Here is a 20,217-nt window from a genome sequence, read left to right as displayed (position 1 = left end):
CCCGCCGCCTCGACCGAAACTACGACAAGCAGCGTAAGAAAGGCATCGAGCGCAAGCGGCGTCAGTGCCACGAGCCGATTGACGAGGAGCGACGGCAGCGCGCAGTGGCCTTGGAACACATGCGCTATGCTTAGCACAGTCTCGCCGTCGACAAAGGCATACGTGAGCTCGACCCACGGCAGCCGATCGCTGGGTGCGAGATGCACGAGGATCCGCAGCCAGAGCGAGAAGAGATCGTCGTCCGGCAACGACACGAGGTACGTGCGCACTGCGTGCTCGACTCGGGGGTCGGCGCCGAGCCAGTCGAGAAACGGACGCCACGCGAACGCGTCGTGCATAAAGGTGAGCAAAACGCGCTGCTTAGCCAGCGAGTGGCGCGATAGAACCCGCCCCATCAAGCTCAAGTGCAGCGTTTCGGTCAAGAGAGACTCCATGCTGCGGCGGTCGTCGTCGTCGCCAAAGCTGGCGTAGAGCGCGAGCAGCGTCGCGTACTCGGTGGACGACGACGACATGTGCAGCGCTAGGTAGTGGTGCACGCGCAAAACATCGTGGAGGTACCCACTCGCGTCGACTTTAGAGCCAACCAAAGCCCATACTTTGAGGCGCGTCGAGGCTGGTTGGTGCGTCATGATGCGCTGCAGCTCGTCGCGCTGGTGCGGGCGCAGCTCGTCGACAACCGCGTCGAGCCAATCGCTTACGTCTGCATCGGCGGCGTCACTCCGCCAGATCCACGGACTGGCCATCGCCGCCTCGCTATGGTCGCTGCGGTTTCACGCACGTCGAGTGCGGTGATTCTAGACGCTACGACGGTTACGTCCTTTCTGACCACGCGATTCCCGCCCGCGCATCGTGCCACGTCATCGGCACACGAGATGTGACATGGATGGATGGACTCAAATGTACGGGTATACTGGGCTACTAGGACATACCACAGGACGAGCGACGGGTGCTGCAAGAGGATCACAGAGCCAGTCGACCGAGTATAGCGGTCTCTAACCTGCGCCAAGGCGACCCGGGCGGTCCGGAACCTGGAACCTGGCAACAGGAGACAGGGCGACAAACCTCGATAGCCATTCGCACGCAAACGCGTATACACGTTGAAGCACAGAATTGAAAACAGAGTTGCACCGTCCGGGTCCATTGCCGCCCAGTCGCTCTGGCGCAACAACTTGCACCTGGTACGTGTGGACGTTTTACGTTTACCGCAGGTTTTAATGGAAAAACGCAATAACGCCGATGCGTAAATCAAAAGACCGAATAAAACCGTGACGTTTATCCAAAAACGTGCTAGGTGCGTATTAAAACCCACTGGTTTTGGATCCGGAATGGCCTCGCTTGCATCCCTCGCTGGCCTCGCGGCCTACCCGTTCCAGAGCCAGCGCATGTTGGTCGAGTGCCAAACGCAGATCTTCCGAGACCACTCGGCCGGCCAGTTCTGGGCGCTCGTCGCTGCGGGCGACGCCGACGCCGTCCCGCCGGCGCTGGCCTACGCGGTCCAGACGATCCAGAACCTCGAAGAGGTCGCAGCGTTCCTCCAGGCGACGACGATCCACGCGCGCCCGATCATCTCGCTCCTCAAAGCCCACCTTCGCGCGATCCTCTTCCACGACGCCGAGCAAGCCACGGTACGAGGTGCATGCTCCGTCTGCCGCCGCGATCCTCGTCACGTAGGTCTTTATGCGGGCGTTGGAAGCGCTGGGCACAGCGCTCATTGCATCACGCGACGCTGCGCATGGCATGACGATGGCCCTCCTGCGCGACCAGCTGCAGTACCTCGAGTGGCTCCAGCTCACGCAGCCGTCGCTCCTGCACGTCTTCTTGCACCAAGTATTCGTCCTCGTCGCGCTCCAGAGTAACGCTGGTCTCGTAGATCGACACGCGCGTCGAATCGACGTGTCGGGCCGAGTACGAAGTCCCGCTGCTCGAGACGATGCTGATATGGGTCGAGACGACGCTCTTGCCGTACGCCGAGACGCTTCTCGTCGGTCGCAGCACGTCGCCGCGGGACGTACTGCGCCTCCATACCTACACGGCCTTTGGCCGCCTTCGCATAAACGAGCTCTTTAGCATGGTCAGAGCCTTCCCAGAGAGTCTACCGGCGATCGCCGACCTCACCAATGCGATCGCGATCACGCAGCAGCAGCGCGACCTCCTTGCCGTATTTCGCCGAGCCATCACCAGCCGCTTGCTCCAGCCCGGTGTAGCCACGAGCGCCATTATCGTCCTGTACACGCGTATGATCAAGGTCGTCCTTGCCTCTCGATGAATGACGCCGACGACTCGCTGTATCTAGACGTTCCGCATCTTGGATCAGCGGGGTGTTCTTCTTGAAGGCGTGAGCGGCCTGATTGACGAGGTATCCACTGGAAAAAACACTGGATGCGAGCGATTCTGTGTACTAGTACCTTCAGAAGCGCAAGGATACGATTCGGTGCATCGTCGCCAGCTTGACCGACGATGAACATGGCGATCTCTTTGAGGAGCTGCGGCGCGACGGCTTGGTCGATACGACCGCCGAGAGCGACGACGACGAAGTCGGTTCGGATGGCCTTGGTATGTTGCTCATAGCCTGCGCGTTTGAGTAGGAAGGGGATCCTGAGACGTGGCAGCCCGACCCGATCGAAGCCGACCCAAAGAAAACCGCGCGGTCCCGCGCCCACGACGACATTCTCAGCATTCTGGTGGGCGCTGGGATCGAAATGGTTGGGTTTGACAAGTGGTCTAGGTCAATATTTACGGCTCGAAAGAACTGTTTGTGAACGAATACCGTCTCATGCTCGCAGACCGACTGCTCGTGAACCGCGACTACAACACAGACCGCGATGTACACTTTGTCTATTGCCGATTGGGGGAGAACCTTGTCGCTAGCTGCGCACGCTGGAGCTCCTCAAGTTGCGCTTTGGCGACGAGAGCTTGCAGCCGTGCGATATCATGGTCAAGGACGTGGAAGAGAGCAAGCGCGTCCAGGCCAACGTAGCGTCGATCGTGGACGCTACGATCGTGTCGCAGCACTTTTGGCCGCCGTTCCAGGTCCAAACGCAATATTGTCATGTTGTCATCGCTCTTCATCTCTCCACCTAGGCAGAGGACGTTGTTCTCCACAAGCAACTGTCGGACGCGATCGAGGCGTACAGAGCTAGCTACCACGTCCTCAAGAACCCTCGTACGCTCGAATGGATGCCATCGCTTGGCTCGGTCGACGTACGACGTCTTTGTTTCCATCCATTGACATTAGGATATTTGTTAGTTGGAGCTAGAGCTCAACGGACATCACGCCCCCTTCACGTGCTCGTCCATCCAAGCTTCCATTCTCCTGCATTTTGAGACGCAAGGTAGATGGCATCTTCTAGTCCCACCCGACTTGACAAGGGTTTGGGATAGAGTCATGGACCATGTCGGACCTGGCCGATGCGATGGAGTTGGACGAAGCGGCGCTGCGTCGACATGCGCGCTTCTGGGTGCATCACAGTGTGTTGACACTGGTCGGTGCTGTGCTGACGCTCCAGAGTACAACCTTTACGCCGCGTGCAACGTCGGCACCGGCCGTCGACGAGGACCCGATCGAGTCGGCGGTCTCGTCCGACTTGCAGCTCGAGCAAGAGATCGAGGTACGTGGCGTGTCGAGTGACACGCGTAATTCTGTCGCTCATGTAGGTCCTGCAATCGTACATCATTGGCATGCTCTCCAACTTTGAGTCGTTGCCGCTCCCGCGTATCCATACGATGCTCACAACATTTGCCCGGAGTGGCCCGACGCCCTGTACGTTGCGTCTTATGATCGACCCTTCTTCACTTTGAGATGGTAGATGACAAGACAACGGGCGAACTTGCAGCGATTCTGCGGGCGCTCGTCGCCCGCGGCCGGCTCGAGTATGTCGGAGGCCAGTACCAGCTGCACAAGTAAGGTTCGTAAGGCTTTGCGCTTGCATAGACAAGATCGTCCTGGGTTCTTGCTTGTAGTCTCGAGATCGACGACGATCTGTGCGTCGAAAGCTTGATGCACAATCATCTGACGCCGCAGATCGCGTCCGAGGGTTGCTCGTAGAGTGGGGCCTTTGTTTCCAGCGAATATGGGGGTAGAGTTGGCTGCCAGATCGTAAAATTGCACGACAAACTCATGCAACCGACGACCTCTCATGTAGCGGTTCATTGGGGGTAGGTATCTACTGTGTCTACTTCTTCAAGCGTGACGAATGCGTCTCAGGCCTTGAAGTCGGACGGCGGGTCTGCTGTGAGCTGATCGACGGTCGAGCTCACAAAGAGGAGCTACACACGAGATTGATTTGAGCCCCGAGAGTGCGACGCACGGTGCTACCTTTTCGACAGCGTTGAGGAACTTGTGGAGTTGTTTATAGTACGTCAGAGGTGCTAGGAGCACTTCCGTGAGCCGCTGCAGCGTGAAGGGCGCCCTACGTCCTCGGTTGCTCGGTCGGTTTTGGGGTGTTTTGGGGGATGGTGAGGTACCGCTCTTGGGTCTCCATCTTGGTCAAGACAAGGGCTTTCTGATCCTCGACCTCCTTTGGAATCGAAAATGTACTGTACTGCGCGAGCGCCGATCGCAGCTTGTAGACAAGCAGCGTGCGCACGAGCGCCCAGTCGTGACGCAGTTGACCCGTCGACCGCATTTGGTCGACAACAGCGCCAAGCTGCGGGCTCGCGTCAAAGGCGGCTTGGGTCTGTGGACCGGTTGCGAATGCTACGTAGGCTCCGCGTCAAGGACGAGGCGGTGATCGCAGCGGATACCGTCGAGGGCGCCATTTGTCGTCATCGGGTCCATTCTTGAATTGCGGTTTCGAGCCTGCTCAACGGTGTCAACGGTACGCTGTTTCCACGCGAGTCCTGGGGGCAGCTTGAACGCTGTGCCGCAGTAGACGGCCGATGCTTGGATGTAGTTTGTATTTTCATCGAGATGCAACGTCATGAACGATTTGTTTGCTTCTTGAACATGCCGGTTGGTAGCGGCAACATGCAAGGACGTTGGCGTTGAGGAGAATAGCATATCGCACAAAAGATTAGACGGTCGCATCGTATTATAGTACTTTTTGCAAACCGGATCTAAAACCCTTTCCAGCCGTGCGTCGTTGCGACAGCAAACCGGTTGTGCCAATCTTTGCAGTTGTACTCGTCGACGCACGGGTTGCCGTTGACGCAGCTGCACGTTTCAGTCGTCGACGGGGCGGTCCACGCCGCACCATCCATGGTCGCGGCGACTTGGCGCATTTTAGCTTGGTCTTTTGCCAGCTGCTCGGCTTCTTGCTCGACGTACACGTAGTACGTTGCACCGGCCTCTAAGTCCTGGTACGTCCCAATCGGGTCTTCGCGCACGTAGACGGCGGTTGGATCCCGCGACTCGATCTCGATTTTGGTCGGCGGGTCGTACGTGGAGAGGTGCACGAGGCAGTTGGGCATGACAAAGGTGAGTGCGTACACGTCGTCGATCGCTGCCATCGTCGTCGAGCCGTCAATAATTGGAAACTCTTCGCAGTACATTTCGTACTTGAGAATGATATTGCCGTTGCGCTTCTTGGTGCGCTCCGCAGCTTCCTTCTCGGCGGCTTCCTTTTCTGCGGCGTCCTTCTCTGCCGAGGCCATTTCAGCGACCGACTTTTCTAATGTCTCTTGTTCCGTGGGGGGCGGAGTGGTGTCGGGGGGCGGAGTGGTGTCGGGGGGCGGAGTGGTGTCGGGGGGCGGAGTGGCGGCGTTGGCTTCCGCAATGCGTGGTGTGAGCTCGGACTTGTCGAGACTCGGCATCTTCTCCATTTTGCTACTTGTCGACGACGTCTTGCTTGGCGAGCCTACACGCTGACTCGCACCATGGTATTCATAATGTAGCATTGGACCATACTTTTGGGGGTCGAGCTTTTCGGAGCTCCAATCTTGGGCAGCGATACCGGTAGCTTGTCGTCTTTTTTGACGGGGGGCTCCTTCTTGGCAGTCGCTTTGGCTGCCTTCTCGGGCTTGGTTGGCATCGCTCGCTCAGAGCTCCATCCAACACGAGTAAAAATATCGTGCCCGCCGTTTTCTTTGGCTTGCCGTCGTGCCGCAAAGAGCACACTCGGACTCCTAGTCGCCGACCTTTGAGATGGTGCTATTCACTACCGAGCTTGCATTGCCCCCCTCTCCCCCCATGATTCCTCGGCGTCGAGGAGTACGTCACGCCAACGCGCACTGAGCAGCAGCTCTTTTGTCTTTGAATTGAACGGTCTTGACGCTGAAATCGCAGCAGCATCTCCCACTTTATCGTCAGCAACGCAAAATGTCGAGTACCTTCTCAACCGCTCCCAACTCGAGTCGCATCAACTCTCGCTGTCTACCCCGTCGACGTCCACCTAGTGCATGGCTTGAACTTGAACTCAACACGACTGTTCACGCTCAAGCAACCAAACGGACCCAATAAACCAAAGCACGACTCTCGAACATGCCAACGATCGTCGAGCGCCATCGAGTAGACAAATTTTGTCTCCACTGACTACAAAACTAGTTGTGAGCAGGAATCAAAAATTGTAGTTGCGGAAATAATAAGATAATAATATGGTCAAAATGGTCTAGACATGGATCAAAAAGGTCGTCTCTTGGACGGCCGAGAGCGAGCTTTTGCGATGTCGCTTCATGAGCGACACCATCTCGTCGACCGCGTCACCGCACGGATAGAGCACATAGTGCTGCGTCATAAAGACAAGGTCGTAAAATACCACCACGAGCCCCAGCGCAAACTTGACCGGGTTGCCCGTGATCGCGCTCCAGTCGTCGGTCGTCGCGCTGTCCATGAGCGTCTGTCCGATCGAGAGTAGGCCGCCGAGTACATCGTAGAGCACGCCCCAGATCGAGTAGCCGTCCGTCGACTCGCGCGTGTAGTTGAGGTACACTTGGGGCGTGTACTTGATCAAGGTCACGCCGAGCTTGATGTAGCTGAGCAAGTAGAGAAAGTTGAGCAGCGTAAAGTACTCCGAGTGCGGAAACACGACGACGAGCGCGTAAAAGACAGCGCAGACACCGATCGAGACGGAGGTGAGCACCCAGCAGGTCGTCGAGACGCCTTGGGTGCCGCGGTCGTACACTGCGCACTGGTAGAGTGTGATGAGCGTCGCCGCGAGCGCGTGAATCGCGAAGAAAACGTCGTTGATCTGCACGTTGTTTTGGTGGCCGCCGTGCAGCGCCTTGTAGTCGTCTTGGACACTGGTGTTCCAATAAAAGCATGCATTGTAGATCGCGTAGCCCACAAAGCCCGGGACGTTGTAGACCTGAAAGTCGATGGCCATGCCCACGACGCTCTGCCGGCGCCAGTTGACGAAAATCTGCGGCCAAAACGTCAGGCTCCAGGACGCAAAGTACATCCAGCCAATGACCGACGAGATGCGGTTGTACGGCGAGGGCACGTTGGCGTTGGCGTCGAGTGCAAAGCCGAGGCCGAGGCCAACGCCGAGGATGATGGCGAGACCCAAGGGCGCCCCGTACGGCGCCAGCGCCAGCAGCGTGCGCTTGAGGCTCATTGTCAGGAAGAAGATGCGTCGGACAGGCAAGTTGACAACTGGCGTACATGGCAGAGGCGTTCAAGATTTGACTCAATGCAATCCAGGTATGTGATTGGTCAGCTGTAAAATTAGAGCCGCCAATCAAAAGCCAGAATTGCGCGTTGTCGAGGATTCGAACACGGTTCAGAATTCCAAAAGGATGTGAGGCGACGTTGCATGGCCAAGAGGGTCCACCGAGACCAGCCGTCCATTGCTCGATCGAACGAAGGACCGTTTGTTTGCGGAAGAAGACGTAAACCAAGGCAGTTCTAGACCATGTGTGTGCTGGAAATGTGTAGGCGGACAAAGCACGACGCGTTTGTTCGGTCGAGAAGGAGGAGTGGGAGGAGCTCCGAAGGGATGAGAAGTCGGCACGGTGCATGGCCGTGTCGCGCGACAGGAATAGCATCTTCTGGAAGCCGTTGGATGCCATAGCTTCTTCCTCGTTGATATCGAGGCTGACTACATTCCCTCCCATGGAATAGGAACACAAATTCGAGGAATCAACATATTCGAGGAATCAACATTCAGCGTCGATGATACAAGGTCAAAACGCTGCGTCTGCACCCACCAAATGGCATCCACGTGGACGTCAATAAATGCATTTTATCCTTGGTGGATCTAGCTGTTGAAGGCTGTTGTTCCAAACCGAGCTATGCACGTTGATCAGAATGCATCAGAAAGGCAATAATGTTACGGCGACGGTTTGCATACTAGTGGGACACGCATCGTGGACAACCTTTGCCCCGCGCCACCAGCACGTAATAACTTGAATCACGATCGAGGTGCCGTATTGGCTTCCAACAATGCAAGAAGGGAAAGGCAGCTTGGTTGGACCTAAGCTCTCAACCTCTATGACGCTAAGATCTGGATGTTTTTGTGATGAGAGAGCACGACAGTCCTGCCACATCTACGAGTTTATGACTCCTGATGGAGGTACCAGCACAACTGTACCAAGTAGAAAGCGTGAGATGCAACAATAGCCGAGTCGAGTCGCAGGGTGCACGAACCAAGTGTGCAACTTGGTGCTCGGAGCCGTTACATGCGCCATGGACAACGTCCCCCGCGACGCGTACCTCCTCAGCACCAAGCCGATAGCGACCATGAGCAAGCTGCTCACCGCGGTTAAAGCCGAGCCCATCTTGCTCTCCACCTCGGTCTTCTTTGCCGGGTCGAGCGTCAAGCTGTACGGCGAGAGCCTGCGGAAAGCGCTCACCGGCCTCCTTCTCGATACAAGCGCCGCGCGGTCCTTCTACACTTCGGACGTCGGCCTCAAACTCTATTTGCACCCGACGTACAGCGCGTACGTTGCCAAAACAACGGCGCCGCAGAGCCGAGGCGAGTGGGAGCGGTCGGTGCTCACACACGCCAGCAAGCCACAAGTGAGCTCGCTCGCCGACGTCTGCGCGAGCATGGCCAAGTCCGACGCCATGTGCGAAGTGGGCGCCGTCGCCTCGTGGAAGCAGCTGCGAGGCGTCTTCTACACGTTTGACGCGACCGAAGAGCCCGAGGAGATGGCGCTCGTGCAGCGGGAGGGCCGCGACCTTGCGAGTCGCTTCCGACTGCCGTTTATTCGCCTCGAACGGACGTCGTACAGCGGGCCATGGACGATGCAAGTCGAGTCGACGCCGTCGCGAGCCTGCAATATCCAGTAAAAATACAAAGTCCTTTTTCAAAGTGCATCGACGTGCGAGTCGGACGCTGTTTCGTATGCGTAAACTAGGATAGACCGAAGGCCTACCCCTGGGCGAGCCAACAACGGAGTAGCGCAGACAATTGTCTGCTCGGTGCTGCGATTGTGGTACTGAATATAGTACTAGTAGGTCGCAGAATCGCTTGCATCGGAGCAAGCGACGATGTTGATACAAAACAGAGTCTAAAACAGTGTTTGAAGCAGTGGATTTGATTATCTAACTCGCTGTCAGTCCAACAGGGGATGTACTGAGCAGTCAGCTCGCATTTGAGTGGCGGTGGAGCGTCCGGACAGAAAGAACGCGCCAAGGACGTTGACGCTCTTCTAAAAGCTCGTGTAGTGTAGCGGTGTGGTCGACAGATCTGCGATCGGGCAGATCGGCCAGGCGCACAGAGTTTGCCCAATCGAGCAAATCGTATATTATTTAATATAGATTCATCACAACCGTGTGGACGCTAGCACCGCGTCGAGGTACGTCGTAGTACCTTGTGCACAACTACCGCTAATAAGACATGGCATACTCAAGCTCGAGATTAGAAACGGCAACGCTATCGCCTCCACTACTTGAACGACACCACACGATGGCCTGCATTTTAAAATGCTCGATTCCAATGCTCGCTATCTTTCGCCGGGCTAAAATGACACAACTGGACGATCCAACGAACGCACACGATGGGTCCCCGGGCGCAGATGAAGCAGTACGGCTACGAAGACCTCGAGGCCGGCGACGGCCAAGACGTCCCGCTCACCGAGCTCGGCGTGCTCATCAAGCCATGTACGTCCATCAACCTTGCCGCTCGCTCATGGCCCTGGTAGACTTTTGGCCCAAGGACAGCTGGGCGCTGGTAGAGCACGATGCATACTCTGGCAGCAGGCTCACATGCATACGCGTAGCGCCTGCGGGCCATTACATCCGTCTCGCTCGTCGGCGCGTCGCGCGCCTTTCGCGTCCTCGCGCCTCTGTACCTCAAGGAGGCAACGAACGAGCTCATCGCGACCGCCGAGGTCCCCGTGGCCGCCATTGCGACGTACGTCGGGTTCCTCTTCCTCTCCAACAGCTCCAAGCAGCTGCAGACGTTCCTCTACCTGCGCGTGATGCAAAGCGCGTACAAGGAGGTGTCGGCCAAGGTCTTTACGCATTTGCATGCCATGTCGATGCACTTTCATTTGACCAAGAAGACGGGCAAGGTCATGCGGGTGCTGGACCGTGGCATCGACAGCACCGACTCGGTCGTGAACGTGCTCTTCTTCCGCCTAGTACCCACGATCCTCGAGGTGATTGCGGTCGGCGGTATTTTCTTCTTCGCGTTCCACGAGCAGCTCCTGACGCTGGTCATTGGGGTACATTGCACGTATTTTTTACAGCGAAAAGCTCAAGAGCGTGTAGGTGAGCGTGGTCGTCTATGTCACGGTGACGGTCCTCGGCACTCGAGTCCGCCTCCGGTTTAAAAAGACCAGCAACAAGCACGACAACGATGCCAACGAAAAGGCCGTCGACAGTCTCACCAACTTTGAGACGGTCAAGTACTTTTGCTCGGAGCAGTACGAGTGCGACCGGTACGATTTGACAAGATTTCGACGTATTTTCGATACATTTTAGCTATTTTGGACATTTAGGTACCTGGGCAGCATTGCGTCCTTCCAGCAGTCGGCGTTCTTAACGCGAGGCCTTACCAACTCGATCAACGTGGCGCAGCAGCTCATCCAAGGCATTTGCTTGTTGCTTTGCCTTCTCATTGCCGCCGCCAAGATCAAGCAAGGTACGATTTCGAGACCACCCCTACCCCTATACGAAACCGAACCCTAGGAACACTTACCGTCGGCGATTTCGTGGCCGTCGGCAGCTACGTCACCCAGATCTTCAAGCCCCTCGACTCGCTCGGTGCGATCTATAACACCATCATGCAGTCAATTGTCGACATGTCCAACTTGGTCGAGATTCTCCTCGTGGAACCCGACATCCAGGACATGCCCGGGGCCAAGGTATAAAAGACTTGTTTTGTCAAATTTAGTAGTGACCGCGTCTATGATAGGCACTGGTCCTGGCGCCCCACCAAAGCGCCGTGACGTTCGAGCACGTGGGGTTCTCGTACCCCGGACAGCCATATGCGAACGGTCTCAAGGACATCAATCTGACGATTGCCCCGGGGCACACGCTCGCGGTCGTGGGCGCGACGGGCGCGGGCAAGAGCACGCTGAGTCGACTGCTCTTTCGCTTTTACGACGTGACGTCCGGACGTATTTTGATTGACGGACAAGACGTGGCCAAGGTGACGCAGGCGTCATTGCGTCAAGCGATCGGTATCGTGCCCCAAGACGCCGTCATGTTCAACGACACCATCTTCTACAATGTACATTATTGTCAAAGCTCCTATCGACTCGTATCCGACTAGATTCAATATGGCCGTCACGACGCGACCGAAGCCGACGTTCTTGAAGCAGCCAAGTCGGCCAAGCTCTACGATTTCGTGATGACGTTGCCCTTGGGCTTCCAGACCCGCGTACATACATTGGCTCTCGTTGGCGAAATGAGTTAGGGTTTGCCCATACTTAGGTCGGCGAGCGCGGGCTCAAGCTCTCGGGTGGCGAGAAACAGCGCGTTGCGATAGCGCGGGCAATTCTCAAGAACCCGCGCGTCATGATCCTCGACGAAGCGACGTCAGCACTCGACACGCGAACGGAGCGCAGCATTTACCAGTCGCTGCTCGAGATTTGCGCCGACCGAACGACTGTACGTGCTTTTGTAGTTGTCTCGAGAGACACTAGTGTTGGTGCTAGCTCGTGATTGCGCACCGCCTCTCGACGATCCAGCACGCCGAGCAAATCGTTGTCCTCGAACGCGGCCAAGTGGTTGAAGTTGGTGCGCACGACGTGCTGATGCAAAAGCAAGGCGGTACGTTTGCTAGACACTATTGTGTATGGGCTAAGGATCTACTATGGTAGCGTATGCGTCCATGTGGCACCATCAGTCGGCGCTGCCGGCCGTCGAGTCGACCGATCGAGTTGCCGCCGAGTAGCTTCATTTTCTGCCAGATGTCGAAGATCACAACAGTGTCCTGTGTGGAACAACCAAAATTCGTTGAATAATGCCTCGATTCGTCGCTACTTTGTTGTGGAACACTCGATAAACTTGTGTTTAGAAGGTGGATTTCTACGATACGTTTTGGACGCCGCAATGGATACCGGACCAGTGCGAACTACGCGACGGACGACTCTAGCAAAGAGCCCGCGTTTACGACTGTGAACGGGGTCATGATGCACGATAGCACAGCCATTGAAAATCTCTGCCGTTGCTGAGCTACGTTGCCAATCTGTGGCTCGGACCATGTGCCGCTCGCAGCGCAGTTTGCTTTCAACTAGCAGCTCGTACAAATTTCGAAACCGTTCTATTTTGTTCCATGCTAGACACATTTGAAATGACAACTTGTATCGAGGATACTCGGTCGTACGAGTCGCCAGCATGCGCAGTTAGGGTTCAGGATCCAATCCAGGGCAACAAAACAATGGACTAACCCTCAGTACACTAGTCGCTGCGACGGCCGGTAGCCCACAAAGGTATCATCAAGTACTAGTACGTTCAAGGCAAGAGTACATAAATATCATATGATAATTATGTACTCTTGGTTCAAGGTGAGGACCGTCAATCATGGCTTGGCGTGTTCAGACGACGCCTCCTGAGCTGCACGTATCCGGATGCAATCCGGATATGTGTCTACAACCCGTCAGGGTTGTGGTAATGTGTGTGACGGGTTGAAGTGTTGTTGCCCGTCGTCACTTTGAAGCCCCGCGAACGCGCCACCATGCTCATGACACAGCGACGTCTCGCGCAGCTCGGTCGACGCGCTCTTGGCTGGCGCGCCGCCTCGACACACGCTGCCACGCAACGCACCTCGTCGTATTTGCGCCTCGTCACGCAGACGGCCGTGGTGACGGCCGCTGCCGTCTCGGCGATTACTGCGGCCGGGCTCTTCACGCCCGTACGACCCGATTCGAATGCGCTATCGCCTTACGCACCATCAATAGGAGCCGTCTCCACTGACAACAGCCGCGGCCAACGGCGACGTGGCCGAGGTGGCTACGCTCTTGGCGGCCGGGGTCTCTCCGAACGCCACCACTGGCGTACGATTTGCTCTTGAGGCGCGTTTGGCGCTGACAATCCTGCGTTTTATATCTGTAGCGAGGTGGCGCACCGCTGCTTGCTGCGGTGAAACGCGGCAGCGAAGACTGCGTGCGAGTGCTCTTAGACGCGGGGGCCGACCCGCATGCGACCCATGTCGGACGATGCTCGCTCATCCGTGCACTCAACACATTGTAGGATGGGGTTTCCATGACGATGCTAGCGATGCTGTTGGGCCACGTCCCGATTGTGGCGCTGCTCGTGGCTGCGGACCCAAGCGTGATGACGCAGACGTCCCGATCATCGGCAGCCAATATGACGCCCTTCGAGCTCGCGGTGCATCAGGACCGTCCCGACCTCGTCTCGCTCTTTCTTGGCGCTGGCGCCGATGCCAACACGAGCATTCGGGTATGTCGTTCCTTGTGTGAGTGGGCCCCGACACGCGATTCCCATAGAACTCTATACCGATCCTGGTGTACGCGGCCTCCCGGGGCGTGCAGCCCTCCGTCCTTGCGCTGCTCATCGACGCCGGTGCCAACGTCGACGCCGTCGCGCTTCCTGTCATCAGCGTCATGCTCCTGCCGAAAAAGCTCATCGTGTCAGTTGTAGAGTGGTCGCTCGGCGCTGTACTGCGCCGCCCGGAACAACAACGAGGCGCTTGTCGACGTGCTACTCGCTGCAGACGCCACCGTCGACATGTGCTCAAGCGTACGCTGCTGTCGATGACGAGAGGGCCGCCCACGGTTTCCGTAGGACGGCGATACATCGCTGGCGATCGCTGCCTGGTACGGCCATAACGGTGTCGTCACCCGCCTCATTGCAGCGTCGGCTGATGTGAACCACTGCTGCACCGTACATAGTGTGCATAGAGTTGCAACACGACTCGTGGCTACGTAGGCTGGCATCTCGCCTCTCTACGACGCTGCGCTCCGCCGTCATCCCGATGTGGTGGCCACCTTGCTCGAGGCCGGGGCTGACGTCCACAAGTGCACTCAAGTACGTCGTCCGGCGTTGAATTTGGACGACGATGGTATATGTAGGCTGGCGAGTCGGTGCTGTCGGCCGCTGTGACCAGTGGGCATGCGGGCGTCCTGGCGCTCGTCCAGGACGCCTTGCAACGTTAGCGGCGTTTCCACACTGCAAATGCTAGCACGTCAAAAACGTTGGTCGATTTCACTGCATCCTTGTTTCGACCCAAAGTATCAAGGTATCAACGCGCTACGGTTGGATCGAGATGGGCGCGCGACGCTTCGTCCAGAGCCGCGGGAGGTCGACCGAGAGACTGAGGAGCACGGGCAAGAGCACCATGCCGTGGAGGATCCCGCAGAGCACGATCGTGAGGTACATGCGAAAGTAGTACTTTTGAAAGATGCGCGAGTCGGCCAGCGTGAGCGCGCTCAAGCCCACAATCTTGGTGATCGTAATGCCAAAGATGACGGACGCCATCACATGCCGCAGCGCTTCCTTCATGCGCGCATTGCCGCTCGTTGCTTTTCCAAAATGGAACGACCGCGCGAGGTGCGAGCAAAACTCGACCGAGATGCCACCGGCGATGATGAGGTTGACCAGACTGAGCCCGTTCAAGAGGATGCCAATCGGCTCCATGAGGCCCGCGACGCAGACGCAGAGGTTGGCGATCGTCAGCGTCACCAAAAATGGCGTCCAGAACGCGCCAAAGCACAGCACATGCAGTACAAAGACTGCAATCAAGACGAGGCCGACGAGGAGAAGCGTGTCGTGGACGATCGTGAGGTACTGGTCGAAAAAGCAAAAGAAAATCGAGTAGGCCCACACGTGGACGCCCGACTTGTCGCTCATATACTGCGCCGCATGCCGTGCTTGCTTGTAGCTCGCAATGTAGTCGCCTTGGGTCGGGTTGGCCGTCGAAATCGCCATGTACGACGCCGCTGTCACCGCCTTGCCTGCGTTCGGGTTGCTAAGCGGCAGCCCCGCCGACGTCGCACTCAGCACCGGGATCGGGTGCTCGTCAATGCTAAACTGGCCGCGGTAGATCGAACCGCCGCCGTGCGAGCAGAGCGGGCCGGCATTCGCCGAGGCAAAGATGCGAAAGAGCGACATAAAGCTCGACGCCGGTACCGGTGGCGCGGTCGACGTGAGCGGAAAACACGTGTCGGCCGCGTCGCGCGCTGCCATGTACGCTGCATCCGACGCGTTGAGCGGGAGGTAGTTGCCCGAGGTCTTGTCGACGCGGCAGCACGCCGACTGCGCGCCCACAAATGGCCAAAAGTCGTCCATCCAAGAGTGCACGACGCCGGGGCTCGTGTGCGTGATGGTCGAGACGCCCGAGTTGCCGAGCGCCGAGACGACGTTGGGCACGGAAAATGGGCTGCAAAACGCTTTCGACGTGCAAAACGCGGGCACGGTCGACATGTTGGCGTAGTCAAACACGGGGTTGCCCTTGTAGCCACTCTCGACAATGTAAAAGATGGGTGGTCCCGTTTCCAGCGCCACGTTGATCGTGTCGAAGTACGTGATGAGGTACGATTTCGAGGGCATTGCATCGGCATTGTCGAGTCCTTGCTCGAGCGACTCGACCGAGTAGATCGAGAGACCGGTTGCCGTCATAAAGACACATAGGACGATCGCTTTGACCAAAGGCTTGGCCAAAACGTCGGCGTACGCACCAACGACGCGCTGGATCCACGTCAGAGTCACAATCTGAAGGTCGCCAATGTCGATGCGTTCGGCGAGGTCCATGACCGGGGCGAGTTGAGCGAGCTCGCGCCGCTTGTCGAGCACGACCAGCGACAAGAAGAGCGTCATTTGAAACACAAAGTTGATGGCCACCGCAGCGGCCGAGAAGGCGGCAAACCACAACACCGCCGGCATCGGGCTAATGCAGCCAAAGACAAACGCGATCGCTTCGATGATCGACGCCATCCCAATGCTCGGGCCAATCGATGCCACAGCACTGGCAATGATGTCGTCGACGACAAGCGGCTGGCCGTGGCGGGTCGCGTCGTCTTGGACCCGCCGGATCTCGTGGAGCATCAAAAAGATATTGTCGACGCCAATGGCCAGCGTCAGAAACGGCACGACTTCCATAATGACAATCTGCACGGCGGCGCCGGTCCACGAAAAGAGTCCGATCGTCGAGACGACTGCGAGCAAGATGAGCAAGATGCCGCAAAACCCGAGCGTGAGCTTGGCTTCGCGCCAGCTCTGGCGCAGACTCGACATCTTCCAGCGGTTGATGCCAAGCGTCACGTAGAGGATCATGAGGCAGTAGCTGAGAAGCGCGGGCGTCACGTCGCTCTTGCTGGCGACTGCAATTTCATCGGCAATCGACGTTTCCGCCGAGAACGCGACGTCAAACACCCCGTTCGTCGACGCAAGGGACTGGAGAAGGTCAATGTAACCCCGCTCCCACGCGACCGCCGGCGCGTTTTGCGCATCGTCATAGTAGTTGTAGGCAAGGATCGTCGAGAGCAGCGTCGTCGAGTTGATGTACAGATTGGCATTGTTGGTCGCGTTGGGCGGCGTGCCGCCAAGCACCGTCGTGTACATGTCCATGGGGGCGCCGTACGCAGAGAGACACGGGCAGTCTACGCATCAAAACATGGTCAAAGAACAAGGAGAGACGCCGACGCAAGGTACCGCTCATGCTGGCGGGCAGGACCACGTTCTTGGCAGCGAGCTTTTGGCACGACGCCACGTCTGCGTACGACGGCGAGAAGAGACAGTTTTGAAAGTGGTCGAGCGCCATGCCGTTCGACGCGTAGATCTCAAAAGTCGCCAAGTCGTTCTGGAAGTACTGCGTGATCGCGTTGATCGTGCAGCCCGTGCCGGTCGCGCGCCAGCAAATGTCTTCGACGCCAATCTCTACATCGCAAATATATGAATCAATCTTTCAAGTTTTCCATACACCAAAAACACGGTACGTACGCCGGCCATTGAACGGCACGTGGAGCTGCTTGATTTGGTCTTGGATCTGCAGCGCGGCGCGGAGAACGTCCACGCGGCCAATCGGTCCGCCGTCTTTCGGAGTCAAAATGACCTGCTCCGTGCGGTAAAACGGCATAAAGAGCTGGCCAAAGCGATCGCGCTCCTTGTACGCGCGGCTCGACTCGGCCACCCAGAGCTTGATCGGGTCGGTCTGGATCACCGTCTTGTGCAGTCCAGCGCTGCAAAACGCGGCGAGCGCGAGGACCACCGTGAGCACGTGGTACGGGCGGCGACATACAAAGAGTGCCCACTGCCGCATGAGATGCGTGGCCAGCGTATTGACGCGACTGGCGTTGACCGGAGCCGCTGTCGCACTCGGCTCGTCTTCCTTCTCCTCCAAAAGCGCCAGTCGGTGGAGATACCAGCCGCCACTCAGCACAAATACGATCTACGAACCGAGTGAGTTTGGGCGGCAGCAACGTGTCGTACAAGGAGAGCAATCACGATCATAAGCGCCGTGTTGAGGCTTGTATAGTCGCTGGGCTTGATGTTGTCCTCCATGCTCGCCCAGAGCGGCGCCCAAATCGACGACGTGCCGTTGCCGGCCGAGTTGTTGCGGTTGCCCGTTGTCGTTGCACCAACGCAGCCTAGTCGAGTTGGATTAATGTAGGGCTGAGACATACTCGAGTAGCCGACTCGCTGTGTAGGGAAGCGCGGGACTTGGCGCGTCGCAGACCGAGCCGCAGACGCCGACGCACGTCGGCAGCACTTGGTCAAGCGGCAAGATACAAGAGGCATTCGCGACCGTGGCATTCGACGTCGCACGGGTACACGGGCACACGTCCGCCTAGCAACAACGAAAAAACAAAAATAAATAAAAATGCAGTCGCACGGGATCGATCCGCGTACCAATGGCAGCGTCGATGCTGCGACAAAGTTGACTTGGTTGGGCGACCCAATGCCGTTGAGCTGGTACTGGCCCATGCGGTTGAGGAGCCCGAGGCCCGACGAGCAGCCGGCTTGGGGCTGGCAAAGCACTTTGGCGATGAGGTCGGCCTTGCTGTAGTCGTAAACGTCGCGCGCCCAGTTGTCGCCGACATAGTAGGTGACCTCTTCGATCGCCGGGTACGACGTCGTCGGGTCGGTCGCCGACGGGTAGTAGTGAACCTGGTCGACGTTGATAAAGAGTGCTTGGTTCGGGTGGCACGCGTAGCTGCACCAGACGTTCTGGAGCACACGCTTGGAGGTTTCGCAGAGACCGCTGATCATCCGGTACTGCGTCTGCATGACCACATACTGGTCCTCCGTGCAGCAGAGCTACAAGGCGCGTGAGATGCCAACACCTCGTCAAGCGGACGTACGTAGTCTTGCTTGCCGCTGAGGATCTGGTCTTGGTAGAAGAGCGGACAGTCGAGCTGGAAGGCGGCTTGGTTGGTCGCGTTCCACGCGGAAAACTTGTTTCGGAGCCCGCTCTTGGCGTACGCGTCCTACGATGCAAAGAGTGAGCACCCGGCGCGGAGGCGCAGCGGATTACGATGGCCGTCGTGGGCGTGTAGAGCGCAGGCCGCGTCGCGCTCGCGCTCAGGCCCGGAATCGAGGCGACGCCCATCATGGAGCACGTGCCCGGGCCTCGGCTAAAGGCTGGGAGGCCGAGCGTGGTCGCGACTGGGTTGGTCTGCGGGTTGTCCACGCACGTGTTGGCGTTCGAGTACTTGCACTTGGAGAGGGTCGTCGGGAGCTTCGCCGTCGGTACCTGCGCATACGCAGGTGCAGCAAGAGCGGCCAGCAGCAGCAGCGCGCCAGAGCTTGCTACCATGGTCTCGCCAGTGTCAATGTGACAAGAAACTGGTCGGTTCGATTATCCGGATCCGGATACACAACTGGCGCATACAAACTTGCAGTGCGCTCGTAGAGACGGCTCGGTTTACCGTCAGCCCGACATGTGCGTAAACGCTCGGCGAGTCGAGTGGCTTCAGGTTGACCGGAGCTCAGGGTCCAGTAGATAAGCTTGTTACTAGTATTGCCACGGATCTACAACCTTGGCAGATCATCTTCCACGGTCATGCTTGTCTTGGTGTAAGGCTCCCGCAATACTGTACTGCACACTGACATACACTCGGCACGGCGCTACGCAAAGGATCTTGGGGTATTAGTGCATTGTACTATGGGGAAAATGGCAATTGCTATGGGAAAGATGGCGACGCCGCAAGCTAATAAGCGTCTACAAGTGCTATGGAAGCGATTTGGTCGCCCTACCATGGAAGATGATGGAGTGTAAAGTGTACAACAACGACGTTAGCTACGCGACCCAAAATGTAGCTCTGTTGGGGCAACGAGCCGAGAGTTGAGGTCGCTGGGTCTTTGTCGGTCACTTGCTCGAAGAAGACGGTAGTGGTCAGTGCAGCGACAGAGCGGGGCATGTCTCGCCGCCGCTTGCAAGAATCCCCACCTTTGCGAGACCCATGAATATAGATTGAGCTCGCTGTCTGTCGTCGCCGGTTAGGCCCACTTACTGTTCCCAGCCATTGAATGGAAAGAGTGGAGGGAATCAGGGGCGAGTATAGCACTGACATCCTAGTCGTTTGCACGGGGTTGTGCAGCAACATGTGTTGCAACACCTGTTTCTTTTTCCCTAATGGTAGAGCATCGAAAATGGTATTGTTTTAGTCGACCTACTTCAACGACAACAATGGCGCGTTGGTTTCGACGACTAAACTCGCAGTCTTGACATCAATCGACGAACGATAGAACATCGACATGGCGTTTACCTGGCCACATTATGGCCAGGAACGACGCAGTCACACAATTCGTTGATCCGCGTCAAATATGTATAAAGTCATCATCGAATATGAGTGATAGCTCACCTCTTTCACGTCTGCCGTACGATATCCGACTGGAAACCAACGCTATAGCGTCCTAGTACAAAACAGCTGAACGTGGTCAACTTGGAGCTGCCAACGACCGAGAGAACGTGCGTTGCATCGTCGTCT

At 57.3% G+C, this 20,217-nt stretch overlaps 9 protein-coding genes across 10 annotated transcripts; 4 read left to right on the top strand and 5 right to left on the bottom strand.

Annotated features, from left to right (window-relative positions):
* Positions 1-61: 61 nt before the first annotated feature.
* Positions 62-743, bottom strand: SDRG_01061 (hypothetical protein; the record flags this gene model as incomplete). Its single annotated transcript, XM_008606571.1, has 2 exons — positions 62-124; positions 174-743. The coding sequence occupies 2 exons, from the start codon at positions 741-743 to the stop codon at positions 62-64; spliced, it is 633 nt and encodes a 210-aa protein (XP_008604793.1).
* Positions 744-1,318: 575 nt separating this feature from the next.
* SDRG_01060 lies at positions 1,319-4,123 on the top strand. 2 transcript variants are annotated; one of them, XM_008606570.1, is made up of 14 exons: positions 1,319-1,625; positions 1,672-1,827; positions 1,871-2,245; positions 2,294-2,356; positions 2,403-2,534; positions 2,586-2,681; positions 2,726-2,824; positions 2,869-3,030; positions 3,082-3,201; positions 3,248-3,332; positions 3,382-3,608; positions 3,655-3,760; positions 3,807-3,905; positions 3,961-4,123. In XM_008606570.1, exons 1-13 carry the CDS (start codon positions 1,326-1,328, stop codon positions 3,902-3,904), a joined length of 2,019 nt encoding a protein of 672 aa, XP_008604792.1. In that variant the 5' UTR covers positions 1,319-1,325; the 3' UTR covers position 3,905; positions 3,961-4,123. The 2 variants fall into 2 exon arrangements, with proteins under 2 accessions (XP_008604792.1, XP_008604791.1); XM_008606569.1 differs by lacking the exon at positions 3,961-4,123 and having other exon boundaries at positions 3,807-3,947.
* Positions 4,097-4,800, bottom strand: SDRG_01059 (hypothetical protein). The gene is made up of 4 exons (XM_008606568.1): positions 4,744-4,800; positions 4,465-4,696; positions 4,316-4,409; positions 4,097-4,266 (listed from the first exon to the last, which is right to left on the bottom strand). Exons 1-4 carry the CDS (start codon positions 4,775-4,777, stop codon positions 4,201-4,203), a joined length of 426 nt encoding a protein of 141 aa, XP_008604790.1. The 5' UTR covers positions 4,778-4,800; the 3' UTR covers positions 4,097-4,200.
* A 195-nt stretch (positions 4,801-4,995) lies between these two features.
* Positions 4,996-6,038, bottom strand: SDRG_01058 (hypothetical protein). The gene is made up of 2 exons (XM_008606567.1): positions 5,846-6,038; positions 4,996-5,795 (listed from the first exon to the last, which is right to left on the bottom strand). Exons 1-2 carry the CDS (start codon positions 5,967-5,969, stop codon positions 5,056-5,058), a joined length of 864 nt encoding a protein of 287 aa, XP_008604789.1. The 5' UTR covers positions 5,970-6,038; the 3' UTR covers positions 4,996-5,055.
* A 445-nt stretch (positions 6,039-6,483) lies between these two features.
* On the bottom strand, positions 6,484-7,521 carry SDRG_01057 (hypothetical protein). Its single transcript, XM_008606566.1, has one exon. The coding sequence runs from the start codon at positions 7,488-7,490 to the stop codon at positions 6,546-6,548; it is 945 nt and encodes a 314-aa protein (XP_008604788.1). The 5' UTR covers positions 7,491-7,521; the 3' UTR covers positions 6,484-6,545.
* Positions 7,522-8,528: 1,007 nt separating this feature from the next.
* Positions 8,529-9,193, top strand: SDRG_01056 (hypothetical protein). The gene has a single exon (XM_008606565.1). It carries the CDS (start codon positions 8,561-8,563, stop codon positions 9,164-9,166), a length of 606 nt encoding a protein of 201 aa, XP_008604787.1. The 5' UTR covers positions 8,529-8,560; the 3' UTR covers positions 9,167-9,193.
* Positions 9,194-9,857: 664 nt separating this feature from the next.
* SDRG_01055 (hypothetical protein) lies at positions 9,858-12,787 on the top strand. Its single transcript, XM_008606564.1, has 12 exons — positions 9,858-9,979; positions 10,021-10,049; positions 10,099-10,545; positions 10,592-10,761; positions 10,822-10,964; positions 11,012-11,187; positions 11,238-11,555; positions 11,598-11,705; positions 11,759-11,935; positions 11,983-12,097; positions 12,148-12,671; positions 12,732-12,787. Exons 1-11 carry the CDS (start codon positions 9,877-9,879, stop codon positions 12,219-12,221), a joined length of 1,860 nt encoding a protein of 619 aa, XP_008604786.1. The 5' UTR covers positions 9,858-9,876; the 3' UTR covers positions 12,222-12,671; positions 12,732-12,787.
* A 182-nt stretch (positions 12,788-12,969) lies between these two features.
* On the top strand, positions 12,970-14,502 carry SDRG_01054 (hypothetical protein). The gene is made up of 9 exons (XM_008606563.1): positions 12,970-13,181; positions 13,228-13,323; positions 13,382-13,477; positions 13,520-13,729; positions 13,777-13,881; positions 13,931-14,029; positions 14,075-14,173; positions 14,219-14,317; positions 14,362-14,502. Exons 1-9 carry the CDS (start codon positions 13,005-13,007, stop codon positions 14,443-14,445), a joined length of 1,065 nt encoding a protein of 354 aa, XP_008604785.1. The 5' UTR covers positions 12,970-13,004; the 3' UTR covers positions 14,446-14,502.
* SDRG_01053 (hypothetical protein) lies at positions 14,416-19,053 on the bottom strand. Its single transcript, XM_008606562.1, has 8 exons — positions 18,762-19,053; positions 18,589-18,714; positions 18,137-18,544; positions 17,924-18,074; positions 17,717-17,874; positions 17,228-17,675; positions 16,940-17,164; positions 14,416-16,887 (listed from the first exon to the last, which is right to left on the bottom strand). Exons 1-8 carry the CDS (start codon positions 19,041-19,043, stop codon positions 14,540-14,542), a joined length of 4,146 nt encoding a protein of 1,381 aa, XP_008604784.1. The 5' UTR covers positions 19,044-19,053; the 3' UTR covers positions 14,416-14,539.
* Positions 19,054-20,217: the final 1,164 nt, after the last annotated feature.

Source organism: Saprolegnia diclina (assembly GCF_000281045.1).
Source record: "Saprolegnia diclina VS20 unplaced genomic scaffold supercont1.2, whole genome shotgun sequence".
In the NCBI taxonomy this organism is placed as follows: Eukaryota; Oomycota; class Saprolegniomycetes; order Saprolegniales; family Saprolegniaceae; genus Saprolegnia; species Saprolegnia diclina.
The sequence above is the reverse complement of the archived record's forward strand: the minus strand, read 5'-3'. Positions and strand labels throughout refer to the sequence as shown.